The 21,152-nt window shown below is 48.4% G+C and overlaps 1 protein-coding gene across 1 annotated transcript in view; it reads left to right on the forward strand.

The window, feature by feature from the left end:
- The window catches only part of KCP (kielin cysteine rich BMP regulator), a 622,724-nt gene extending 601,850 nt beyond the window's left edge, over positions 1-20,874 (forward strand). Inside the window, exons 57-59 of the mRNA XM_078677796.1 lie at positions 165-329; positions 1,632-1,932; positions 19,848-20,874. Coding sequence (XP_078533922.1) covers positions 165-329; positions 1,632-1,932; positions 19,848-20,065 — 684 coding nt within the window. The 3' untranslated portion in view covers positions 20,066-20,874. The remainder of the gene's footprint in view (positions 1-164; positions 330-1,631; positions 1,933-19,847) is intronic.
- Positions 20,875-21,152: the final 278 nt, after the last annotated feature.

A 21,152-nucleotide genomic window follows, 5' to 3' on the forward strand; every position in this document is an offset into this window, starting at 1 on the left:
CTATAAGAAACTGCATTAGGTCTCACTGATCCCTAGAGATTCAATTTGTGGGCCACACTTTCATCCAGTCTGATTTATCTATGTAGAAGATGGAAGGTGTGTTCTTCCAGAAGTCACATTTCTTCTTATCTTGCCCTTCAACTATTATTCTTTGCATCCGTTAGGTTCTTTGGAACGGGAAGTCACACCTGGAAGTGAGTGTGCCTGGCACATATAAAGCACACATGTGCGGCTTATGTGGCAACTTTAACAACTACCCCCAAGACGACATGAGAATACGGTCTGGGCAAATTGTTCTGTCGGAGGCATCCTTTGGAAACAGCTGGAAGGTAAGTGTCATTGAAATGGCTGAATGACTTACTGTCCTGTCCTGTTCTGCGCTGCAATAATTACAAATATTTGTTGGAACTGTCATTATAGGGTCAAATCAAATAGGTGCAAAGATATGACTAGATGGGGGATGTGAAAAGGTATGGGAAAGATGTGGCCCTTAGGCTAACCTCAAGGAAATTAGAGATTGCCACCCATTCATCTAAGGTGTTCACTTGAATCTAAGCAATTGCCCTGCTGTCACTGCAGACAATGGTAAGGCCTTACCTTAAGAATATACTAGCGTGGATCACCCAAAATAAATGATCATGTAACAAGGTACCTCGGAACATGCTCATCCTCTGGCATTAGTATGTTTGTGTTTTTTAAATACAGATTGCAAACTATAAACCCATGGCTGATATAAACAGGGTGTCAAGTCACATTGCAAAATGCAGATGAATATATGCACATATGTAATGGAACTAGACAGTCATCTGTGGCCAGGTAGGTTCGTGGAAATGGCAGCAGGGTTGTCATATCACCACCATGCAAGTGTATGTAGAGTAATGCAAACGGTGCATACCAGACTAACCAGTTGTGTAAAAGTTGTGTGTATAGAGAAGCACACCAATCGTATTTGACCAAACAGATGAGTCCATCAGGAAGTAAGTGAGATTTGCGTGGCCCACCATGTTAGCGCTCATGGACCATCTAAGCCGTACCTAGCAAGGCAGAGAAGTGTGCAGGGTGAAGGTCAAGTATAAATGACCAAGCATGAACCATAGCAGGCAATCTAGAGTAGGGCTCTCACCCATGATAAGGAAGTATGTAAATCAATGACAGAAATGGAGCAGAAGATGGACAGGACTCTTCATGGCCAGAAAGAGAACACGTGTTACTGGACTCTCTTTATGACCAGAAGTGGGGTAAACGTCCACCCATTGTCCAACTCACAGCCTGACTCTGTCCTTACACCTTTCTCCTAAAATACATTTATTTAGACATTCTGATGAAACTGTTCTTCAAAGGATACATATATTGTGAACTGCAATTTTTAGGGGTTAAAAAAGGGTCTCAATCAACAGTATTGGGCTCAATGCACCTCTCAAATACGTAACAATAGCAAGGGGGTGTATCAAATACGGGCTCATACTCGCTTTACCATGTTCAGAAAGATGAACCTCGAGGAATACAGCAGGATGGACATGCTTGATTAGGGGGGTGATTGATCCATATTTTTAGTGTTTATCTGGATCCCTTGACTAGGGGTGATGGTTCGCAGATTAAGAGTGACCAAATATTTTACTGCTTCTTCTCAGGTTCAAAGTGATAATTACACCACAAGCCAGTGCTCAGATGGCCATGACGTGGAGCCGTGCAAAGAAGCTGGGTATCGGGCCCGCAAAGAGGCCAATGCCAAGTGCAAGGTGCTGAAGTCCAAGGTGTTTGAGCGCTGCCACGCCGTGGTGCCTCCAGAGATGTTCTTTGCCTCATGTGTCTATGACCTGTGTGCCTGCGGCTCCAACACAGATGAGTGTTTATGCGATGCTTTGGAAGCCTACGCTTCTGAGTGTCGGGAGTCTGGGGTCATCCTACAATGGAGGTCGCCCTCCCTCTGCGGTAAGACACGTTCTTCATTGTATTATATATTCATTTAAAGTCATGCAGCAACATAACATGAAGTGACAACTGAAATTTACTCCAGATTAAGGGGCATAGTTACAAGCCCCTTGTGCCACTGGAGCATCACTTTTTTGATGCTCCAGTGGCGCAGTGTGCTGGCCCATATTTACAAGGCCATGCATTGCCACCCTGTGTGGCTTTTCATGGCTTTGTTAATATGCCCCCCCGTCATGCATTACTCTGTGTGGACGGGGCATTCCATGGGTGTTGTTGTGGGTGTCCCCATGCAACACCCATGGATTCTGACACATTCCCAGATTTACAAAGTTTTGTAAACCTGGCAAAACGTCAGATTAGAACGCCTCCCGAGGGGAGACAGATACGTGGCGCAACGAGGAAAAATACCTTTGTTTCTCCTTGTTTTTTCCTATTCCTACGTGAGCTGCATTCTGCAGCACACACAGAAGGAGGAAAATGCCATCAATTATTGTTTTTGTGCAGGAAGGTGCACCTTCCTGCGCAAAAACAATCTTCCCTGCAACGCAGGAACTCTTTCTCCATGGTGCAACGGGGCCTGCATTGGCATTAGGCAACCTATTGTGTGGCAGCGCAGAGGAAAGCACAGGGATGCGTTGTATGGTAAATCCGATGCATCCTTGCACTTTTCCATTGACGGAGCTTGGCGCAGCAAGATGGCTTGCAGCACTGCGCTGCGTCACTAGCTTTTAAATATGCCCCTAAGTGTCTTCATTACTGAGGTGAATGTTGAGGGATGTTTAAGAAAAATGTGATTACCAAATTTGGAATAAATTACGCCCATTGTCTAAGATTCTCCAGGTAGAAAAAAAAATGAAGTTAGGCAGAGATTTACAAATAAATCATGCAGCGCAGCGAGTGAAGTTGCTGCGATGCATGGACTGGAGAGGGCACTACAGCGCCATATCTGCAAAGATGCAACACTGTTCTGGTCTCTCTCTGTGCTGGCGCACTTTATACTGCCATGCTCCAATGCAGACACTCCTGTACCAGAGTGCAAGGTTGACTGTGTTGTGGTCAGCATAGTTTTTTGTGCAGAAAGGGGTCCCCTTCTGCACAAAAACTATGCTGAAAGGCAATTTCCTCCTTGTAAGTGTGCTGCAGAATTCAGCACACATGCAGAGGAAACAAGCATTAGAAATGCAATCGGGCTCGGATTTATTTGAGTTTGAGCTAATGGCATTGTAAATGGCAATGTCTTTTCGCCATGTGTTATGGAGTGTGTGCATGTGGTGTGTAGTGGAATTATGTGTGTTAGATTGGAATTGTAGCAATGGTGGCATGCTGTGCTTTACCTGAATATGTTTAAAAGTAAAGTGTACCATACTGAGATTGCTACAATAGTTAATTGTGGATGCGTTAACAATTGATGCGTGCACTGATGCCTGGTGGTGTGTGTGACTGCCTGTAGAAATTGTGCACTGATGGCTGGTGGTGTGTGTGCTTGGTAAAAGACTGCACTGCCGGCTGGAGGTGTGTGTGCCTGGTGGAAGGGTGCACTGACGGCTGGTGGGTGTGTGGCACCTGCTACGCCACACTGGTGCCACTGCACCTGCTGCACTAATGATAGCTATACCACACTGGTGCCACTGCACCTGCTCCACTAATGATAACTATACCACACTAGTGCCACTGCACCTGCTGCACAATGGTAGCTACGCTACACTGGTGCCACTGCACCTGCTCCAGTAATGATAGCTATACCACACTGGTGCCAGTGCTGGTACCACTCCACCTGCTCCACCAAAGATACTTACACCACACTGGTGCCACTGCACCTGCTGCACAATGGTAGCTATGCCACAGTGGTGCCACTGCACCTCCTGCACAAGGGTAGCTATGCCACACTGGTGCAACAGCACCTGCTGCACAATTGTAGCTATGCCACACTGGTGCCACTGCACCTGCTGTACAATGGTAGCTACGCCACACTGGTGGTACTACACCTGCTGCGCAATAATAGCTAAGTAACACTGATAACACCTCACCTGCTCCACGAATGGTAACTACGCCACACACTGGTGCCACTGCACCTGCTGCACAATCATAGCTAAGCAACACTACCACTGCACCTGCTCCACCAATGGTAGCTACCACTCACCGGTACCACTGCACATGCTGCACCAATGATAGCTACGCCACACTGGTGCCACTGCACCTGCTGCACAATCATAGCTAAGTAACACTGATAACACTACACCTGCTACACAACGCCATCTACCACACACTGGTGCCACTGCACCTGCTGCACAATCATAGCTAAGCAACACTACCACTGCAACTGCTCCACCTATGGTAGCTACCACACACTGGTACCACTGCACCTGCTGCACTAAACTGGTACCACAGCACCTGCTCCACCAATGTTAGCTACGCCTACGCCACACTGGTACCACTGCACCTGCTCCACCAAATATACTTACACCACACCGGTACCACTGCACATGCTGCACCAATGATAGCTACGCCACACTGGTGCCACTTCACCTGCTGCACAATCATAGCTAAGTAACACTGATAACACTGCACCTGCTACACAACGCCATCTACCACACACTGGTGCCACTGCACCTGCTGCGCAATCATAGCTAAGCAACACTACCACTGCAACTGCTCCACCTATGGTAGCTACCACACACTGGTACCACTGCACCTGCTGCACTAAACTGGTACCACAGCACCTGCTCCACCAATGGTAGCTACGCCTACGCCACACTGGTACCACTGCACATGCTCCACCAAATATACTTACACCACACTGGTGCCACTGCATCTGCTGCACAATGGTAGCTATGCCACAGTGGTGCCACTGCACCTCCTGCACAAGGGTAGCTATGCCACACTGGTGCAACTGCACCTGCTGCACAAGTGTAGCTATGCCACACTGGTGCAACTGCACCTGCTGCACAATCATAGCTAAGTAACACTGATAACACTGCACCTGCTACACAACGGCAGCTACCACACACTGGTGCCACTGCACCTGCTGCACAATCATAGCTAAGCAACACTACCACTGCACCTGCTCCACCAATGGTAGCTACCACACACTGGTACCACTGCACCTGCTGCACTACACTGGTACCACAGCACCTGCTCCACCAATGGTAGCTACGTCTACGCCACACTGGTAACACTGCACCTGCTCCACCAAAGATACTTACACCACACTGGTGGCACTGCACCTGCTGCACAATGGTAGCTATGCCACAGTGGTGCCACTGCACCTCCTGCACAAGGGTAGCTATGCCACACTAGTGCAACTGCACCTGCTGCACAAGTTTAGCTATGCATGCACAATCATAGCTAAGCAACACTACCACTGCACCTGCTCCACCAATAGTAGCTACCACACACTGGTACCACTGCACCTGCTGCACTAAACTGGTACCACAGCACCTGCTCCACCAATGGTAGCTACGCCTACGCCACACTGGTAACACTGCACCTGCTCCACCAAAGATACTTACACCACACTGGTGCCACTGCACCTGCTGCACAATGGTAGCTATGCCACAGTGGTGCCACTGCACCTCCTACACAAAGGTAGCTATGCCACACTAGTGCAACTGCACCTGCTGCACAAGTTTAGCTATGCATGCACAATCATAGCTAAGCAACACTACCACTGCACCTGCTCCACCAATAGTAGCTACCACACACTGGTACCACTGCACCTGCTGCACTAAACTGGTACCACAGCACCTGCACCACCAATGGTAGCTACGCCTACGCCACACTGGTAACACTGCACCTGCTCCACCAAAGATACTTACACCACACTGGTGCCACTGCACCTGCTGCACAATTGTAGCTGTGCCACAGTGGTGCCACTGCACCTCCTGCACAAGGGTAGCTATGCCACACTGGTGCAACTGCACCTGCTGCACAAGTGTAGCTATGCCACACTGGTGCCACTGCACCTGCTCACAAAAGATACTTACACCACACTGGTGCCACTGCACCTGCTGCACAATGGTAGCTATGCCACAGGGGTGCCACTGCACCTCCTGCACAAGGGTAGCTATGCCACACTGGTGCAACTGCACCTGCTGCACAAGTGTAGCTATGCCACACTGGTGCCACTGCACCTGCTGCACAAGTGTAGCTATGCCACACTGGTGCCACTGCACCTACTGCACAATGGTAGCTACGCCACACTGGTGCCACTGCACCTGCTGCACAACTGAAGCCACCGTCTACAAAAACACAGCTGTAGTCAGTAAAGAAAACCAGATCTGCATGAAAAGAGGAAACGCGAGTAATGTCTTTGGTAGAAGGAGAACACAGAACAAGCACGAACGCGCGCCACTCACTGCAGACTGGTGAACGCGCCCAGAACATCTGGATTCCATTACCGCGGCCCCCTGACAGCTCCTAATTGAAATTTATAACACTCCCGTGCGCATAACTACACAAAATATGGCGGAAGTGGCCAAAATGAATAACATATGGCCTATTGCGTGAAGGCTACTAGAAAGACAGCACCGCGAAGACCAATTACCATGCAGATTGGAAAAAAAACTACTGAAAAATTTCGCGCACTGAAGAATTTTTCCTGCACGATTCAGAACCCCTTAACAATAGGAGCTCGGAGCTCCGCCCCCCTGCTGACGCAGTGGTGACGTAGGCCGAGCCCTAAAAATGAGTATAAATTAAAAAATGTCAGAGGTATGTGTGCTGTAGATACACATGCTTTGCATACTCCTGCCATCTAGTGTTGGGTCTGGATATTTTCGAAGAAGTCTTTCCTAGTAATGAGGTATGGTGACTCTTCCTTTCAGTGATAGTGCAAATGGGCATCGACTCCATTGTTAGATTGGTTTTTCCGCCATCGGGTTCGGACATGTATTGCTGCACACCGCGTCGCAACCGTTTCTCGGGTTCCACTTGGCGTGCAATCATCTATACCCTCTACGGTATTGTTTCCGTATGCGTTTCCACTTCTCCCCGTATCATTTCGACATCGGAATCGACCTTCCATCGGAAAGCTTTGTGGATATCCTTCGAGGCCTAACCACACCCGGGCAGCTCTCCCTTCGAAGGATTGCACTCCGTTCAAATTCTGTCCTCTGTGCCATGCAAAGTATCCGTGCACCGACTCAAATGAAGTGTGCAACTTGCACTTATCTCCCGAGCACAAAGAAGAAAACTGTGACACTTGCAAATCATTCCGGTCAAAAAAGACCCTCCGTGACCGTCGGGCTCAATGTTGAGGCATGCAGCGTCAAAGCATCGAAGACATGCCGGACATCTTCAGTGAAGACTCTGGCCAAGAAGACATCGAGGCATGAGCGGCAGAAGAGGAGGAAGCATTCTTCAACCAAGATTCAAACTCGGAGCTCGAGGTAGACCTCGATGCCGAAGAAATGCCACAGGGACATGGTGACATGAGGAACAATGACCCCTTGCCCCCACAAGCACCAAAAAAACACAAGGCTTCTGCACCATCTCCGCCTTCTGGCCAAGGCTGGCACTGAGACAATGCTTCTGACGCCCCACCTTGGAGCCCGGCTCTGAAACAGCCAGTCAAACCTTCCAGCTCTGTACTCGGTCACCAAAAGTCTTCCTCGGAGCAGAAACTCTCCGGTTCGTAGCATAAGTCAGGCTTGGAGCCAAAATCCTCTGCGCCAAAACCAAAGCAACCTTCAGAGCCGAAACCTTCCACGCCGAAAGGCCAGCCTCCGTCTGCACTGAAAACTTCGGCATCGAAACACAAAGAGTCCCCTTTGGATCCGAAAGTGGACACTATTCCGTTAACAACAGATCCAAAGCAGAAAAGGCTACACATTAAACCTGAGACTGGTCATATTTACTCCAAACCACCTCATAAATGCAAGCTTCAAGGTGAGGACATTTCTTACAAGATCCCCTTGAAAAAAAATCTGTAGATACAAATCCTTTCCAACTTCCATCACCTTTTCCAGCACCTCCATCTCCACCTTAGAATCCTTTGCATGTTACACCTCAGGATTCCCCACAATCGCACCATGACGATGACAATGCAGATGGCGGAGGGTTGACTATCCCAATAGATCCATGGACAGATTACACAATTGATCCCCCAGGTGATACTGATCCATACCTTTACCCAGCCAAACCATCTCCTCCAGACGACAATGAATTAAACGAATGACTCATTGCCAGGGCTGCACGTTGCCATGGGGTTGAGCTGCACAAAGAATCACTAGAAGAAGATTTTTTGTTTAAACTTTGGCTTCTACACACAGGTCATCACAGACACATCCCATGCTTAAAGTCTTGATGCGACATACTGATGAGATTTTCAAAGACCCAGTTAGAGCATGCATCTTGACTCCTAGGGTGGACAAAAAATATAAGGCCTCTCCTACAGACCCTATATTTTTAAAGGAACAATTACCGTTAGATTCCCTAGTACCGTGGTACTCATAGTACGGCCAGCGGGCCGCCAGCGGCACTGCAGGCCTTCCTTGGCGGCCCGCGGACCTTACAGGTAATGTACCCATGGCCCCCCCAGAGAGAGAGAGAGAGAGTGGAGAGAGAGAGTGGAGAGAGAGAGTGAAGAGAGAGAGAGAGTGCAGAGAGAGAGTGGAGAGAGAGACAATGGAGAGAGAGACAGAGAGAGAGAGTGGAGAGAGAGTAGAGAGAGAGACGGACTGACTTAGATAATGACTGACTGAGAGAGAGAGAGAGAGAGACTGACTGACTGAGAGAGAGACTGACTGACAGAGAGCCTGACTGACAGAGAGAGACTGACATGGCGAGAGAGAGAGACAGACAGAGAGACTGACGAGAGAGCGAGAGAGACTGACTAGGAGAGAGACTGACTGAAAATTGATGCATGGGGAACGGTTAGTGGCCCAGTCTACTGCCAGTGGCGTATCGCTAATTCTTTGGATCCACTCTCCCTGTATGACCACGCCCATTGGCTACAATACCTCCCAACCTATACAAAAGAGGGTGTAGTGAAATGAGTGGGTTTCTGTTGCAGTACCACCCCCCCACACACTTTTCCACTGGCTTTTGATGCAACTTTGACTGTAGAGTACTGGGACCCTGCTAACCAGGTTCCCAGTGCCAGTAGTCTTTCGCTAAAACTGTACCACAAGTGCCACCCCATTCACACCTTGTGTAAGTCCCCCTGGTACTTAGAGCATTGGGACTGTAGAGAGTTCCCTAGGGACCCCTCACCAAGGCCATACAAACTGTCACTGCAGTCTACATGCCTAGGTGCAGAGAAAAACGAAAAAGTAGACATGACACACTGCCTGTGTGTCATGTTAATCGGCACTGCCTAAGGTATAGGTAAGTCACTCCTCTAGCAGGCCTTAAAAGCCCTAAGGCAGGGTGCCCTATAACCAGGTGTGGGCATATCTGCATGAGCAGATATACGCCTACAATATTTATGTCTATTCTTAATATTGTAAGTTCCAGGGAAGTCACAGAGAGTACATGGGCCGGAAACTCAACAACTTGAGTTCCCAAGCACCATGATGGCTTCACTGAACCCTGTAGTAGTTGGTACCAAGCAACTTCTCTTAATAAACTCACAGTGATGCCAGTGTGGATTTATTAAAACATGTACTCAGAGGGCACCTCAGAGGTACCCCATGAAAACTTACCAACCCTGGTGTGGTCTCTGGTGGCTTTAGGTAGCCTGTTGTAATTCAAATTGTAATTTAAATTTATAAAGCGCATTATCACCCAGAGGTCTCCAAGCGCTGCAGAGGGCACACCTGGACTCGATGGATTGGGTAGGCCGGCTTAAATTTGGCCCCAAGCTTCTGAGAAAAGCACGGTCTTCAGCTTTTTCCTAAAGAGGAGGAGGTTCACTTCCTTGCGTAAGTTAACCGGGAGGCTGTTCCACACCGGGGGAATCAATGTGGAAAAGGCTCTCCCGCCCATGGAGGACAGCTTAAAGCGGGGGCAGACTAGTAGACTGGCCTCTGGTGACCTAAGCATTCTACTGGGGACAGTCGGTCCTTGATGTAACTTGGAGCTAGGCTGTACAGGGCTTTATGTGTAATGCAGAGGACTTTGAACTTGATTCTCTGCCTGACCGGGAGCCAGTGTAGATCGCGCAGTAGGGGTGTAGCGTGTATTCGTCTCGTTTTCTTGAAGATTAATCTAGACGCTTCATTCATAACAACCTGCAATCTGGTTAACAGTTGTTGTGGAAGACCAGAGTACAAAGAGTTGCCATAATCTAGACGCAACAGTATCATTGCTGAGACTGCCCGTCTAAGTGTGGCGAAGGAGAGGAGCGAAGATAGTTTATGCAGCTGTCTCAGCAGTCCAACGCAAGTTCCCACGACTGCCGACACTTGTTGTATCATGGACAGTTTGGCATCAATTTTGATGCCAAGACTTTTCACGGACATGGCAGGTTTCGGAGAAGGCCCAAGTTCTTTTGGCCAGAAGAGCTCATTCCTAGGACTAGAGAGAGTGGTAACCGCCAGCACCTCACTAAAGTTCACTAAAGTTTAATTTTCTTGAGTCCATCTAACAGTTCCGGTGGTTGTTTTGTATGACATGACAGCTAGTGTATTGTTGTTCCATCTGACTACTTCCTGTTTGGGCGCCAGGATACCCGTAGGGTGACAGTTGCGCGTTATAAATAATAAATACAATACAATACAATACAATACACCTCGGTTTTATCAGGGTTAATCTTTAAAGAGTTAGCCAACATCCATTTGGCAGTGAATTTTAGAATGTTTTGCATTCTTAGATGGGCCATTGATGAACTGTCAAGCTCGATGATAGGTTTGGTGTTGTTGGCATAGTTATACATCCGACACTCCATCTGATTCAGTGCGGAGATCAAGGGCTGTCAATAAACATTAAAAAGCAAGGGAGATAATGCTGAGCCCTGGGGCACACCGCAAGAAAGGGTGGCTGGGTGAGACACCAGATCAGCTAACTGGATCCTCTGAGAGCGGTCTCTAAGAAAGGAGGTGAGCCAGGCGAGAGCCCTATCGTGAATTCCTAGGTCTGCAATCCGCAACAGCAATTGCTCATGATTGGCCGTGTCAAATGCTGTGGACAAGTCCAACAGCACCAGGACACACGGCATTTTATTAATTGCCCTAAGTCTCAGATCATCCAGCACGGAAAGCATGACCAATTCCGTGCTGTGATGAGCCCTGAAACCGGCCTGATTAAATTCTAAAAGTTGATTATTTTCCAGATGGCGTGAGAGGCATAACAGAACGTGCTGTTCCAATATTTTAGCCAAAAAAGGCAGCTGTGAAATTGGCCTAAAATGTTTTAGATTCTTAGGGTCTGAGCCAGATTTCTTTAATAGCGGGACGACCCGGGCTTCCTTAAAATTGGCAGGGACAAGCCCTGCTTCCAGGGAACAATTGAGGAGGGAAAGCACCTCAGCCTCAATTCCTGGGAAGGCCAGCCTAAAGATCTTGGGTGGGCAGGGGTCAGCTGGTGAGCCAGATTTCACTCGCCCAGCCAGGCTGGTCAGGGAATCTTTGGTAAGTAACGGCAGGGTGGAGAGAGTATAAACAAACAAGGGCGGTGAAACGGGAGAGCCTGTAAAACAAGGAAAAACGGGAGTACAATGGATTTCCGTCAAAATATCCTTTATTTTTCCCATAAAGAAAGATTGAAATTTATGACAGTACTCCTGACTGAAAGAGGGTTTTTGCCCCTTATCCTTTCTTAGCTCATTCAAGACCCTAAAAGTTTCTTTCTGGGGGTTGACGGCAGTAGCAATCTTAAATTCATAGAATTCTGCCTTCTGCAATCTAATGGCCTCTTTGTAGGAGGCAAACATTGTTACATAGGCTGCCTGGGTGCTGAGCTCATAAGTTTTACGCCAGGCTCTTTCACACTGGCGGAGAGATTGCTTCATTGTCCTGAGTGCTTCATTAAACCAGGGTGCCCCTTTACCTTTGTTGGAAATTTTCACCCTGCGTGCTGGTGCCACGATATCGATGGCATACTTAAGCCTCAACGATAAAGTGGCACTATCAGCCTCTATGTCTCCCCTTAAAGTCCGTGGAGGGTCAGGGAGTAATAGAGTGGTAATCAAGTCATCAATGTTAATCTTGTTCCAGCTCCTCTGCATTTTCCACTCCAGCTGAGTTTTTTCCATTCGATTAGGGAGGGCAAAACGGCCCTGAATTAGATAGACCAAACGCATGGGGAGATGGCAATAGGACTAGTCAAAAGGTAGGATGACCAGACCAGGTCTAATGTATGACCCTTCTCATGCGTGGACCCAATCACCAGTTGGTGGAGACCTAAGGAGATTAGGGCCTCCTCTAGCTGATATGCCTGGCTGACCTTCGGGCTTTCCTCCCAGTGGAAATTAAAATCCCCCATCACCACTAGTCCTTGATAGCGGAAGCGGAGATCATGAACCAGTGCCAGGAAAGGATCCATAAACCTAGGCGGCGTACACGGTGGGCGGTAGACTATTAGTATCGCAAAACAGTTCGTTGGAGAACAAAACTTAACCCCCAATACATCTGCACCCTCTATGCTTTCTGCGCAGAGGGTTTCTGTCTTGAATGAACATTTATGGATGATAGCACCTCCACCACCCTTCGAGCTATTAGGTCTATTATGATGAATAGCTACGAAGTTAGGTGGTAGCGAGGCTACCAGATCTGGAGAAGAAGAGTCTTCTAACCAGGTTTCCGTAAGACCCAGAACATCCAGGCAGTCCTGTTGAAGAAGCGTAAAAAACTCAAGGCAGTGCTTCTGTAATGAGCGGGTGTTAAGCAAAGCAGAGCTACAACCTTGGGGGCTCTCCAAACTGGGTGGTCTTAGGGGTAGAGTGATGTGACTTAGCTTTTTTGGGCTAAGTAGGGACTTGGGACTTAGGCTAACTTGAGACTTCAGCAGCCCTTCCCACCTGAGTCTAGCTATAAGTGTGCTCTGTACCGGCGGCCCACTGAGGCTCATGGACAGGAGTGCTTGCATCGAGTACATGCGACGGGGGCCAGGGGTCCAGGCCCCTGGTCCCGGCCGGGCGCGGATGGGCGCAGACGGGCTTGCCTTAGGTGCGCCTTCGGTATGCCCCCTGCACGCCCCCTGCACGCGCGCACTGCGCGCTTGCTCCGGCATTAATTTTAAAGGCCTATAGCTCCTCCCACCCACCACTCAGCCCTGCTGTGCAGCGGCTGCTAGAGCAACACTAGACCGTAACCCCACTCAGAAAGTGCAAAGAACGGAAGTGAGGGAGCGCTAAGAGCGCGATGCGGGAAAAGTCAGTGCAAAGTGCAGCCTACCAATTGCAAATACAATTTTTAAAAGAATACAACAGTATAAACAGCCTATCACCATCAGTATAAACAGCCTATCACCACCAGACATGTTTCTGGACCTCTGGGTCTGCATGTAGGTATAGGAAAGCCACCCCTTTAGCTGGCCTTACAGCCCTAAGGCAGGGTGCACCATACCACAGGTGAGGGCATATCTAAAGGAGTAGATATGCCCCTACAACACTCAAGTCAAATCTTAAATATTGTAGGTGCCAGGGAAGCCGTAAGGAGTACATGTGCAGGAAACACGACAACTCGAGTACGCCAGCACTATGATGGTTTCACTGAAACCAGTAGTGTTTAGTGCCAAACAGCTCCTTGTAATAAATACACACTGATGCCACCGTGAGATTTATTAAAACATGCACTCAGAGAGCACCTCAGAGGTACCCCGTGGAAACCCAGGAACCCTGGTGTGGTCTCTGACTGGCTTTAGGCAGCCTATCACCACCAGACATGTTTCTGGAACCCTGAGTCAAGAGCCCATGCAAACAAAAACCATCCTGGGCTGAGGTGTCACACCTCCTCCCCCAGGATGAGCACAGTGCTCAAGAGGGAAGCTTCTAAGGCCTTACCACCTTTGTAATGCAGCTCCAGCCTCTGCTGCTAGCAGCAGATGGCAGCCCCTGGTTCAAACACCAATGTTTGGTGGGAGAACTAAGTGAGAAGAGGAGGTGTGCCCCCTTCCATCAATTCCACCCCTCAGGTGATGGAGGTGAAGTAAAGCACATTTTTAGTGCCCACCATCATGAAGACAGTGAGACTTATCCAATCAGTGCTAGGGCTATACCCCCTCCCACAGGAGGGTGGCATAATAGAAGGTGTAGACATCCCAGGTAAGGAACACGTTGGTCCCTACCTGCCACTCCCCTGTAACACCCCTAAATCTAGACCCTGAAATCAGATTCTTTATGACCTACGAAGCCTGGACACCAAAGAGCCACACCAGCAAGAAAAAAGGACAGGTGACTGACTTGGCTCCAACCCTGCCGGCCTGTCTGCTGCCTTACGCCCTTTGCTACAAAGGCGACTTGTCCTAGAAGCTCAGTGACCTCCAAAACCCTAGGAGGACTGCCTGCTTTCAACAAAGATTCTAAACCTCAAGTGGGACAGCAGACCTGTCCAGAAGAAACCAACTTTAAAGAACAAGGACTCTGCCATGAAGAACCGAGAAACTGCCTCTGGATCCACATCTGCACACGACGCCCACGGCCCAAATCCAAGTGGCCCACCAGTCCTGCAAAGGTTCCCCAGCGATTCTCAGCCAGAGACTACCGTGGGCTGACCCCTACCAGGCTCTAACTTGACGCCTGTAGCTTCAACCCAAAGACTCCCCCTGACCGCGACCTCTCCAGTAAGCTGTTTCCCGTTGCCAAAGGATACCCCTACACCGAATCCCCTGAGCCTTGGTGAGCTTGACCAACTGTGTCCTGCATCCCCTGACATCAGAACTTACCTGGGCAGCTGTGGGTCTTCTTCGTTTAGTCTCCTGGCCCTGGCCTGCAGCCTCTTTTAAAAACCGATCTCCACCATTGAGTTGCATTGGGCTTCTGATGCTGTGTTTGCACTCTGCTACCGGACAGCCCGTGCCACGGAGGATCTAAGTTTGATGCTACCTTGGGCCCCCATGTGCTTACCTTAACTCCAGGAGATTGACCCCTGACACTGCTTTACTCGACCCCGAGTTTGACCTCTGCACCCGGCTACCACTGTGGCCGCTGGTGGTGCAGTCTTGGTGCTAACCTGTACCCTGCCTGGTATTGGCCACAGATCCCGAAATCTGGATTTGTAAGTCGAGTACTTACTTGCAAAACTGAATTCGTGTTTTACTCCCATAGGTTAACATTGCTGAACTGAAAAAATTGCTCTGTATATTTTTGAAAGTGAAAAGCATTTTTCTTTAAAAACGTACTCACCTTTTAACATACATCTTGGTCTTAAAATAAATCTTGAAAGAAGTTCATTTTTATAAAATTGGTGTGGATCTCCTTTTGGAGTCATTTGTCAATTATTTGTCACTGTGTGTATAACAAATGTATTACACTCCTCTGTGTTAGGCCTAAGGCTGCTCGACCACACTACCACAAATAGAGCACTTTTGGTTTACATTGAGCTCTGTACACTTCTGGGGAAATCGCTGGACTCTACACGATATAACCACTTAGTGGTTTATCACATAAAGTGCCAGCTTCCTCCATTTGTAGTGTAGCAGTGGGATACAAGACTCTACTTTTGTTGAACCACTTGATTAATAAGTGATTTTACAAAAGGAAATCCAAAATTGTCTTTAGCTAAAATAGTTTTTCAATTTTCGATTTTTCCAAATTTACTTTAAACTAGTGTTAGGGCCTCTGTTAAGTCCCCCACTGTTTAGAAATTAAAAGTCTGTAAAGTAGTTAGGTCCTTAGCAGTCCTTAGCATTTTTTATAAGTTCCTAATACGTTCCTAGCAACTTTATACACCATGTCTGAGAATCCCAAGAGGGAGAGGGGGATATAGAATCCATCACTATCTCCTCGGATAGCAACACCACTGGAAGTGACCCCAGCAGTGTTCTAGAGGAAGGAGACACTGCAGATGCAGATTTTCAGATACCGGCCAAGAGGAAAGCATTAGAGGCTAAACTGGCCATAGAAAAAGAAAGAGCTGAGATGGGCTTAGGACCCATCTCTGGTGGAAGCAAAATAATAAATAGGGAGCAAATACATTCTTTTGACCCTAACATCCCCCAAGGGATTGTCCTAAAATTCTTTGAGGAGGATGATATCACCAAGTGGTTCATTGCTTTGAGAGAGCCTGTCTTAGCAGACAGGTCCACAAGAAGCTGTGGAGTGCTATCCTGTAGGAAATGTTCTTAGGAAAGTGCGGGGATAGACCCCTGACACTGAATGAGAAAGAAGCTGAATCCTCTGACCTCACGAAGGGTAATTGAGGGCTCTGGATTCACTACTGAGGATTATAGGATCAGATTCAGGGAGGCTTGAAAAACAGAGAGCCAGACCTTGGTAGATTTTGTAGACTACTCAGTGAAATCACTAGGAGTTTGGTTAGACAGTATCAATGTGCATGATTATGGACTTTATAATTTGATAGTGAAAGAATATCTGATGAGTAATTGTGTGGAAGAAAAGTTTGATCAATACCTAGTAGACCTGGGGCCAGCCTCTTCCCAAGAGCTAGGGAAGAAGGCTGATCATTGGGTAAGAGCCAGAGTGTCTAAAACTAGATATGGTGCGGGTGACCAAAAGACTAAAGCCAAAAATCCCCCCCCCCAGGAAAGACAGTAGGGCACTCTGAAAAAGATACAAGTAAGGAGTCCTCTGTAAGCCCCCATAACCCTGTCCAGGCGGGTGGGTTCAGAGACACGTCACAAAATAAAAATGGTACCAGGGTAAGAAATGGGTCCCCAAGAAAGCTTGGTGCCCTAACTGCACCAAGACATGGCACCTATCCAAGGACCCCTGCTGTTCTGGCATCCAAACCCCTAGTGTAACTCTAGGGGTTGCCAGTGTAGCCTTTGATGGTGGTTTCTCAGATAAGGAAGTCCTCCTAGCCTTCAACCGTAAAGTGGGCCCAAAAGGTAAGTTGGAGATTGCAGAGGGGAGTAGAGACTTCCACCAACTACTGGTGAATAGAATCCCAGCCACTGCCCTGAGATGATACCTGTGCCAGTCACACTGTTGTGCGTGACAGGTTGGTACTTTCAAACAAGTATTTCCAAGGGGAGAGAAAAAAAGTATGGGCTATCCCAGGGGATGTCACTGTTAGGCCTGTGGCTGTATTGCCCCTAGAAATAGCTGGGTGCCTTTGTTGTAGAAGGGAGGTAGTCAATAAAGACCTCCCCCTTGACTGTCTCCTTGGGTATGACCACCCAGAGGTTGCTCTAATCCAAAGTGAGGCCCTGGTCCAGTTATAGGCCTTACCTAAGGATTCGGGGGGCTGAACCTGCAGCTAGTGCAGGTAAGCCCCAAAAGAAAAAGAGGAAGAGAAAATGTAGGAAAGGTAGGCAACTGTTAGCCACAGTTCTAGTGATCCAAGGAGATTCAACACCAGTATGGGAGAACTCCAAAGTTGGCACTGGTGAAGTCTTCCTTGCCCCACAAAAAGACGCAGCTAGTCAAGCAACTGTTCAGCCTACATTGGTGGCTCCTCAGCTGATAGACAAGAGAGTGGAAGATGGGTGTTTGCTACAGGTGGTAGTAACTCCCCAATCCAAAGCAGCAGACAGGCAACCAGACCCCCAAGAAACCTTTGTATTAGCCCCTTCACCTATCAGTGAAGAGCCAAAGATGTGGTTCTGGGCACTGACTGCTGTCAGTGCCCAGAACCACATCTGTGGCCTCTGCTGGGTGATAGTCTTTATGGCTGCACGGTTCTTGGTATGGTGTTCTGATCCCATGCCTAATAGCATGTTAGTCCGCATGACCCTGTTGGGCATGGTGGGGTTACTCAAGTTGTGAGTGACCTCTTTGGGTAGACTAGGTGTTGCCCTGGCTAAGTTAGAAATTGCAGAGGTGGACACCACTGATCTCAAACTAAAAAGATTGGATAAGGAAATTAAAGAGTTAGGAAAGGGATATTGTAAGTTAGGTCCTGAATTTGCTGAGGTACGCCAGCTCTCCAAACGGCCTGACCTGGACAGAAGGATGTAAGGCAGAGGAAGCCCTGAAACGTTCAAACCACTTCCTCTACTCTTCCTTGCCTTAGAGACTAGGAAGCCTCTTCCATGTTTTGCTGAGTCTCCTGGCCTGTGGGCTGGGGCTGATGTAGGAAAGTTGGTTTCCATCGCAGTACCCCCACCCCCACACAGACTTTTTACCTGGATTTTGATGCAATTTTGACTGTAGAGTACTGGGTCCCTGCTAACCAGGATCTCAGTACCAGTGTTCTTTCCGTAAAACTGTACCACGATTGCCACCACTTCAGACCCCGTGTAAGTCCCTCGTAAATGATACCCTTGGTACCTAGGGCATTGGGACTGAAGAGGGTCTCTAGGAACCCTCACCAAGGCCATGCAAACTGCCACTGCAGCATGCATGCCTTGGTGCACAGAAACATGGCAAAGCCGACATGGCACACTGCCTGCGTGCCTTGTCAAGCAGCACTGCCTAAGGTACGGGTAAGTCCCTGCTCTGGCAGAACTTACAAGCCCTAAGGCAGGGTGCACTGTATCTCAGGTGTGGGCATGATCAGATATACCCCTACATTATTAATGTATATTCTTAATATTGTAAGTGCCAGGGAACCCACAGAGAGTACATGGGCTGGAAACTCGACAACTCGAGTTCCCCAACACCATGGTAGCTTCACTAGAACCCAGGAGTGACTCGCACCAAATAATTCCTCTTAATAAACCCACACGGATGTAAGTTTTGGATTTATTAAAACGTACTCAGAGTGCCCCTTACAGTGGCCCCCTGAAAATCTACCAACTCTGGTATGGGCACTGACTGGAAAGCTGTGCTACCTACACTTTTCTAGGCTTATGCAACACCCTGGGGCTAGCCACAGCTTAAGGGAGGACCGTTCTACAGTCTATGTACAGCATGGGTATCTACAGCTACACATGCCACAGATGGAAAATGTTACTACCCTGTAAGCATCTGTTTGTGGCATGCAGTCCTGTAGATTCACATATGCTCACCTTCCTCCCCGTAAGCCCTGCAATGCTGCAGATACTCTCTATTTAACTTATTACATTTACTATTATTCTTTGCATGATCCTTTTTCCTGTATCTCTGTGCTACATCTACGTCCTCTCCCTTTGTGCGTAAACAACATTGGTTATTTTGTGTCTCAGCCGTAAAGCTCTGGTATTGGAATTGCTTTCACTATATACAGTGTGTGTAACTGGTGTTAAATAGTTATATTAGACTGTCTAGGTGTGATTGTTACAGCATTGAATGTAATGAGTGCTTAAGTATTAGATACAATGGGACAGATTTATGTTGGGAATGCGCCACGTTTGCGTCACGCAACTGCGGCATAAACGTGGCGCATCCCTACGACCCATTTACAACGTGACGCATCTAGGCAGATGCGTCACGTTGTAAAGCCCTGCGCCACTTGTGGGCGTTCCGGCGCAGGGTGGGCGTTCAGGTCCAGGTGCGCCTCGCAAAAGTGGCTGAGTGAAATCTATAAGGCCAATGCTGCGTCAAAACCCTGCGTCTGCTTGAAGCAGGCGTAGGTCTTGACGCAGCATTGTAAAGATGGGGCACCCCCGAGCCTTGCTGGAGCTGCGTCGTGCTTGCGACGCAACTCCAGCAATGCGCCACCTTTACGGCACAGATGCGTCACGCATCTGTGCCGTTTGCCCCATGGTGCGCCGCATTATAAATGCGGCGCACCATGGGTGGCGGAGCAGCGGCGCAAAATAACTGGCGCATCCCTGGGGATGCGCCAGTTATCATAAATCTGCCCCAATGTATCTTGCGTGTGACATTGATCCAGTGTTTAATAGTTTGACTGTCCACATAGCGAGCACTCTGGTCTTGCCGATTCAACCATTTTTATGTTGTCCCTTGCCAGCGTTTGCTTGGCTTGAGTTACTCGCTTGTGCCATGTGGTTGTGAAAGTGCACTCACGTCTGATCCCTCTCTTCTCTTACAGCTGTTGGCTGCCCTCACGACCGAGGCTTTGTTTTCGACGAGTGTGGCCCACCCTGCCCAAAGACGTGTTTTAACAAGGATGTGCCCCTCGGTACGATCGAGTCTCACTGCTTTAAACCGTGTGTACCGGGGTGCCAGTGCCCTGCAGGCCTGGTGGAGCATGACTCGCACTGCATCTTCCCAGAAGCCTGCCCGAAAATCATCTACGGAAGCCTGTGAGGTCAATCAACAAAGGCAGCAAACTGGCAGTCCCAGCCTGAACCGTCCATACCGTCACTGCTGCACCAGTGAAGACTGTGCGGGAGCAGTCTCTATGGCACTGCAGCTTACACTGCACATGCTGCCCTGTGTAGTACACACTGCAATGTCCATGCCACTGCGCCTTGTGTGGTGCACACTTTACAATCCAGGCCACTGCAGTTTGTGTTGTGCAGTTGACAGAGATGCGACCATGTCAGTGCCTCTGCAGTTTGTGTATTAAACACTGTCTGTAGCAGACATGTCTTTGTCGCTGACAATTGTGTGGTACGTGTGCAGATGTGCCCCAGTTGGGTGCGAGTCATTGTAACTTGTGTGGAATACGGTGCCATGTCCAAGCCAGTGCATCCGAGCTGGTACACACATCTGACCTGCCTCAACACTGCAGCTTGTGTAGTGCACACTACAGTGTCCACCACATTGTTGTTTATGTGATGGATTCTGCATTAATAGTGTCATGTGCAAGCTGTGACGTCGGTGCTTGTAATGTGCACGCTGCAGCGTCCCGGGACTACAGCTGAAATGGTGTGCTCTTCAACGTCACTATGTACAAAACGCAATGTTGCCTTGCTCTCTAGAGACTGATCACAACCCCCAAATGCTCTTATGCTGGACATGTGCAGTGGCAAACAGTTTTCATTCTACAGGACTAGCACAGCCATCAATGGTACTTGAGCTTTGAGGGGCCCAAATGTTGCTTGGGCCCCACAAGTCTCGTTTGGGCCCAGTGGGGCCTTCTTATTTTTCAAACACCTTGCTCTTGCCATTTTTGTCCTCTATTCTACTTGTAACTTTGTATCTTCATTTCATGCTTACTTTTCCAATTTCTCCCTCCTCTTTTTACAACCCTCGATTTAATTAACTTTCTCTACACCATTTACTCCTTCTTACAAACGTCTCATTTGTCCACAGCATCCACTAACTACTCATCACTCATTTAATCTATTTCTTTTCCATCTCTCTTCGTGCAATATAATCTAACATTGTTTTCTTCTTCATTTCATTCTCTACCCCTAACTAAATCTTCCCACCACCTCTTTCTCCCATT

Source organism: Lissotriton helveticus, chromosome 1_1 (genome assembly GCF_964261635.1).
Source record: "Lissotriton helveticus chromosome 1_1, aLisHel1.1, whole genome shotgun sequence".
NCBI lineage: Eukaryota > Metazoa > Chordata > Amphibia > Caudata > Salamandridae > Lissotriton > Lissotriton helveticus.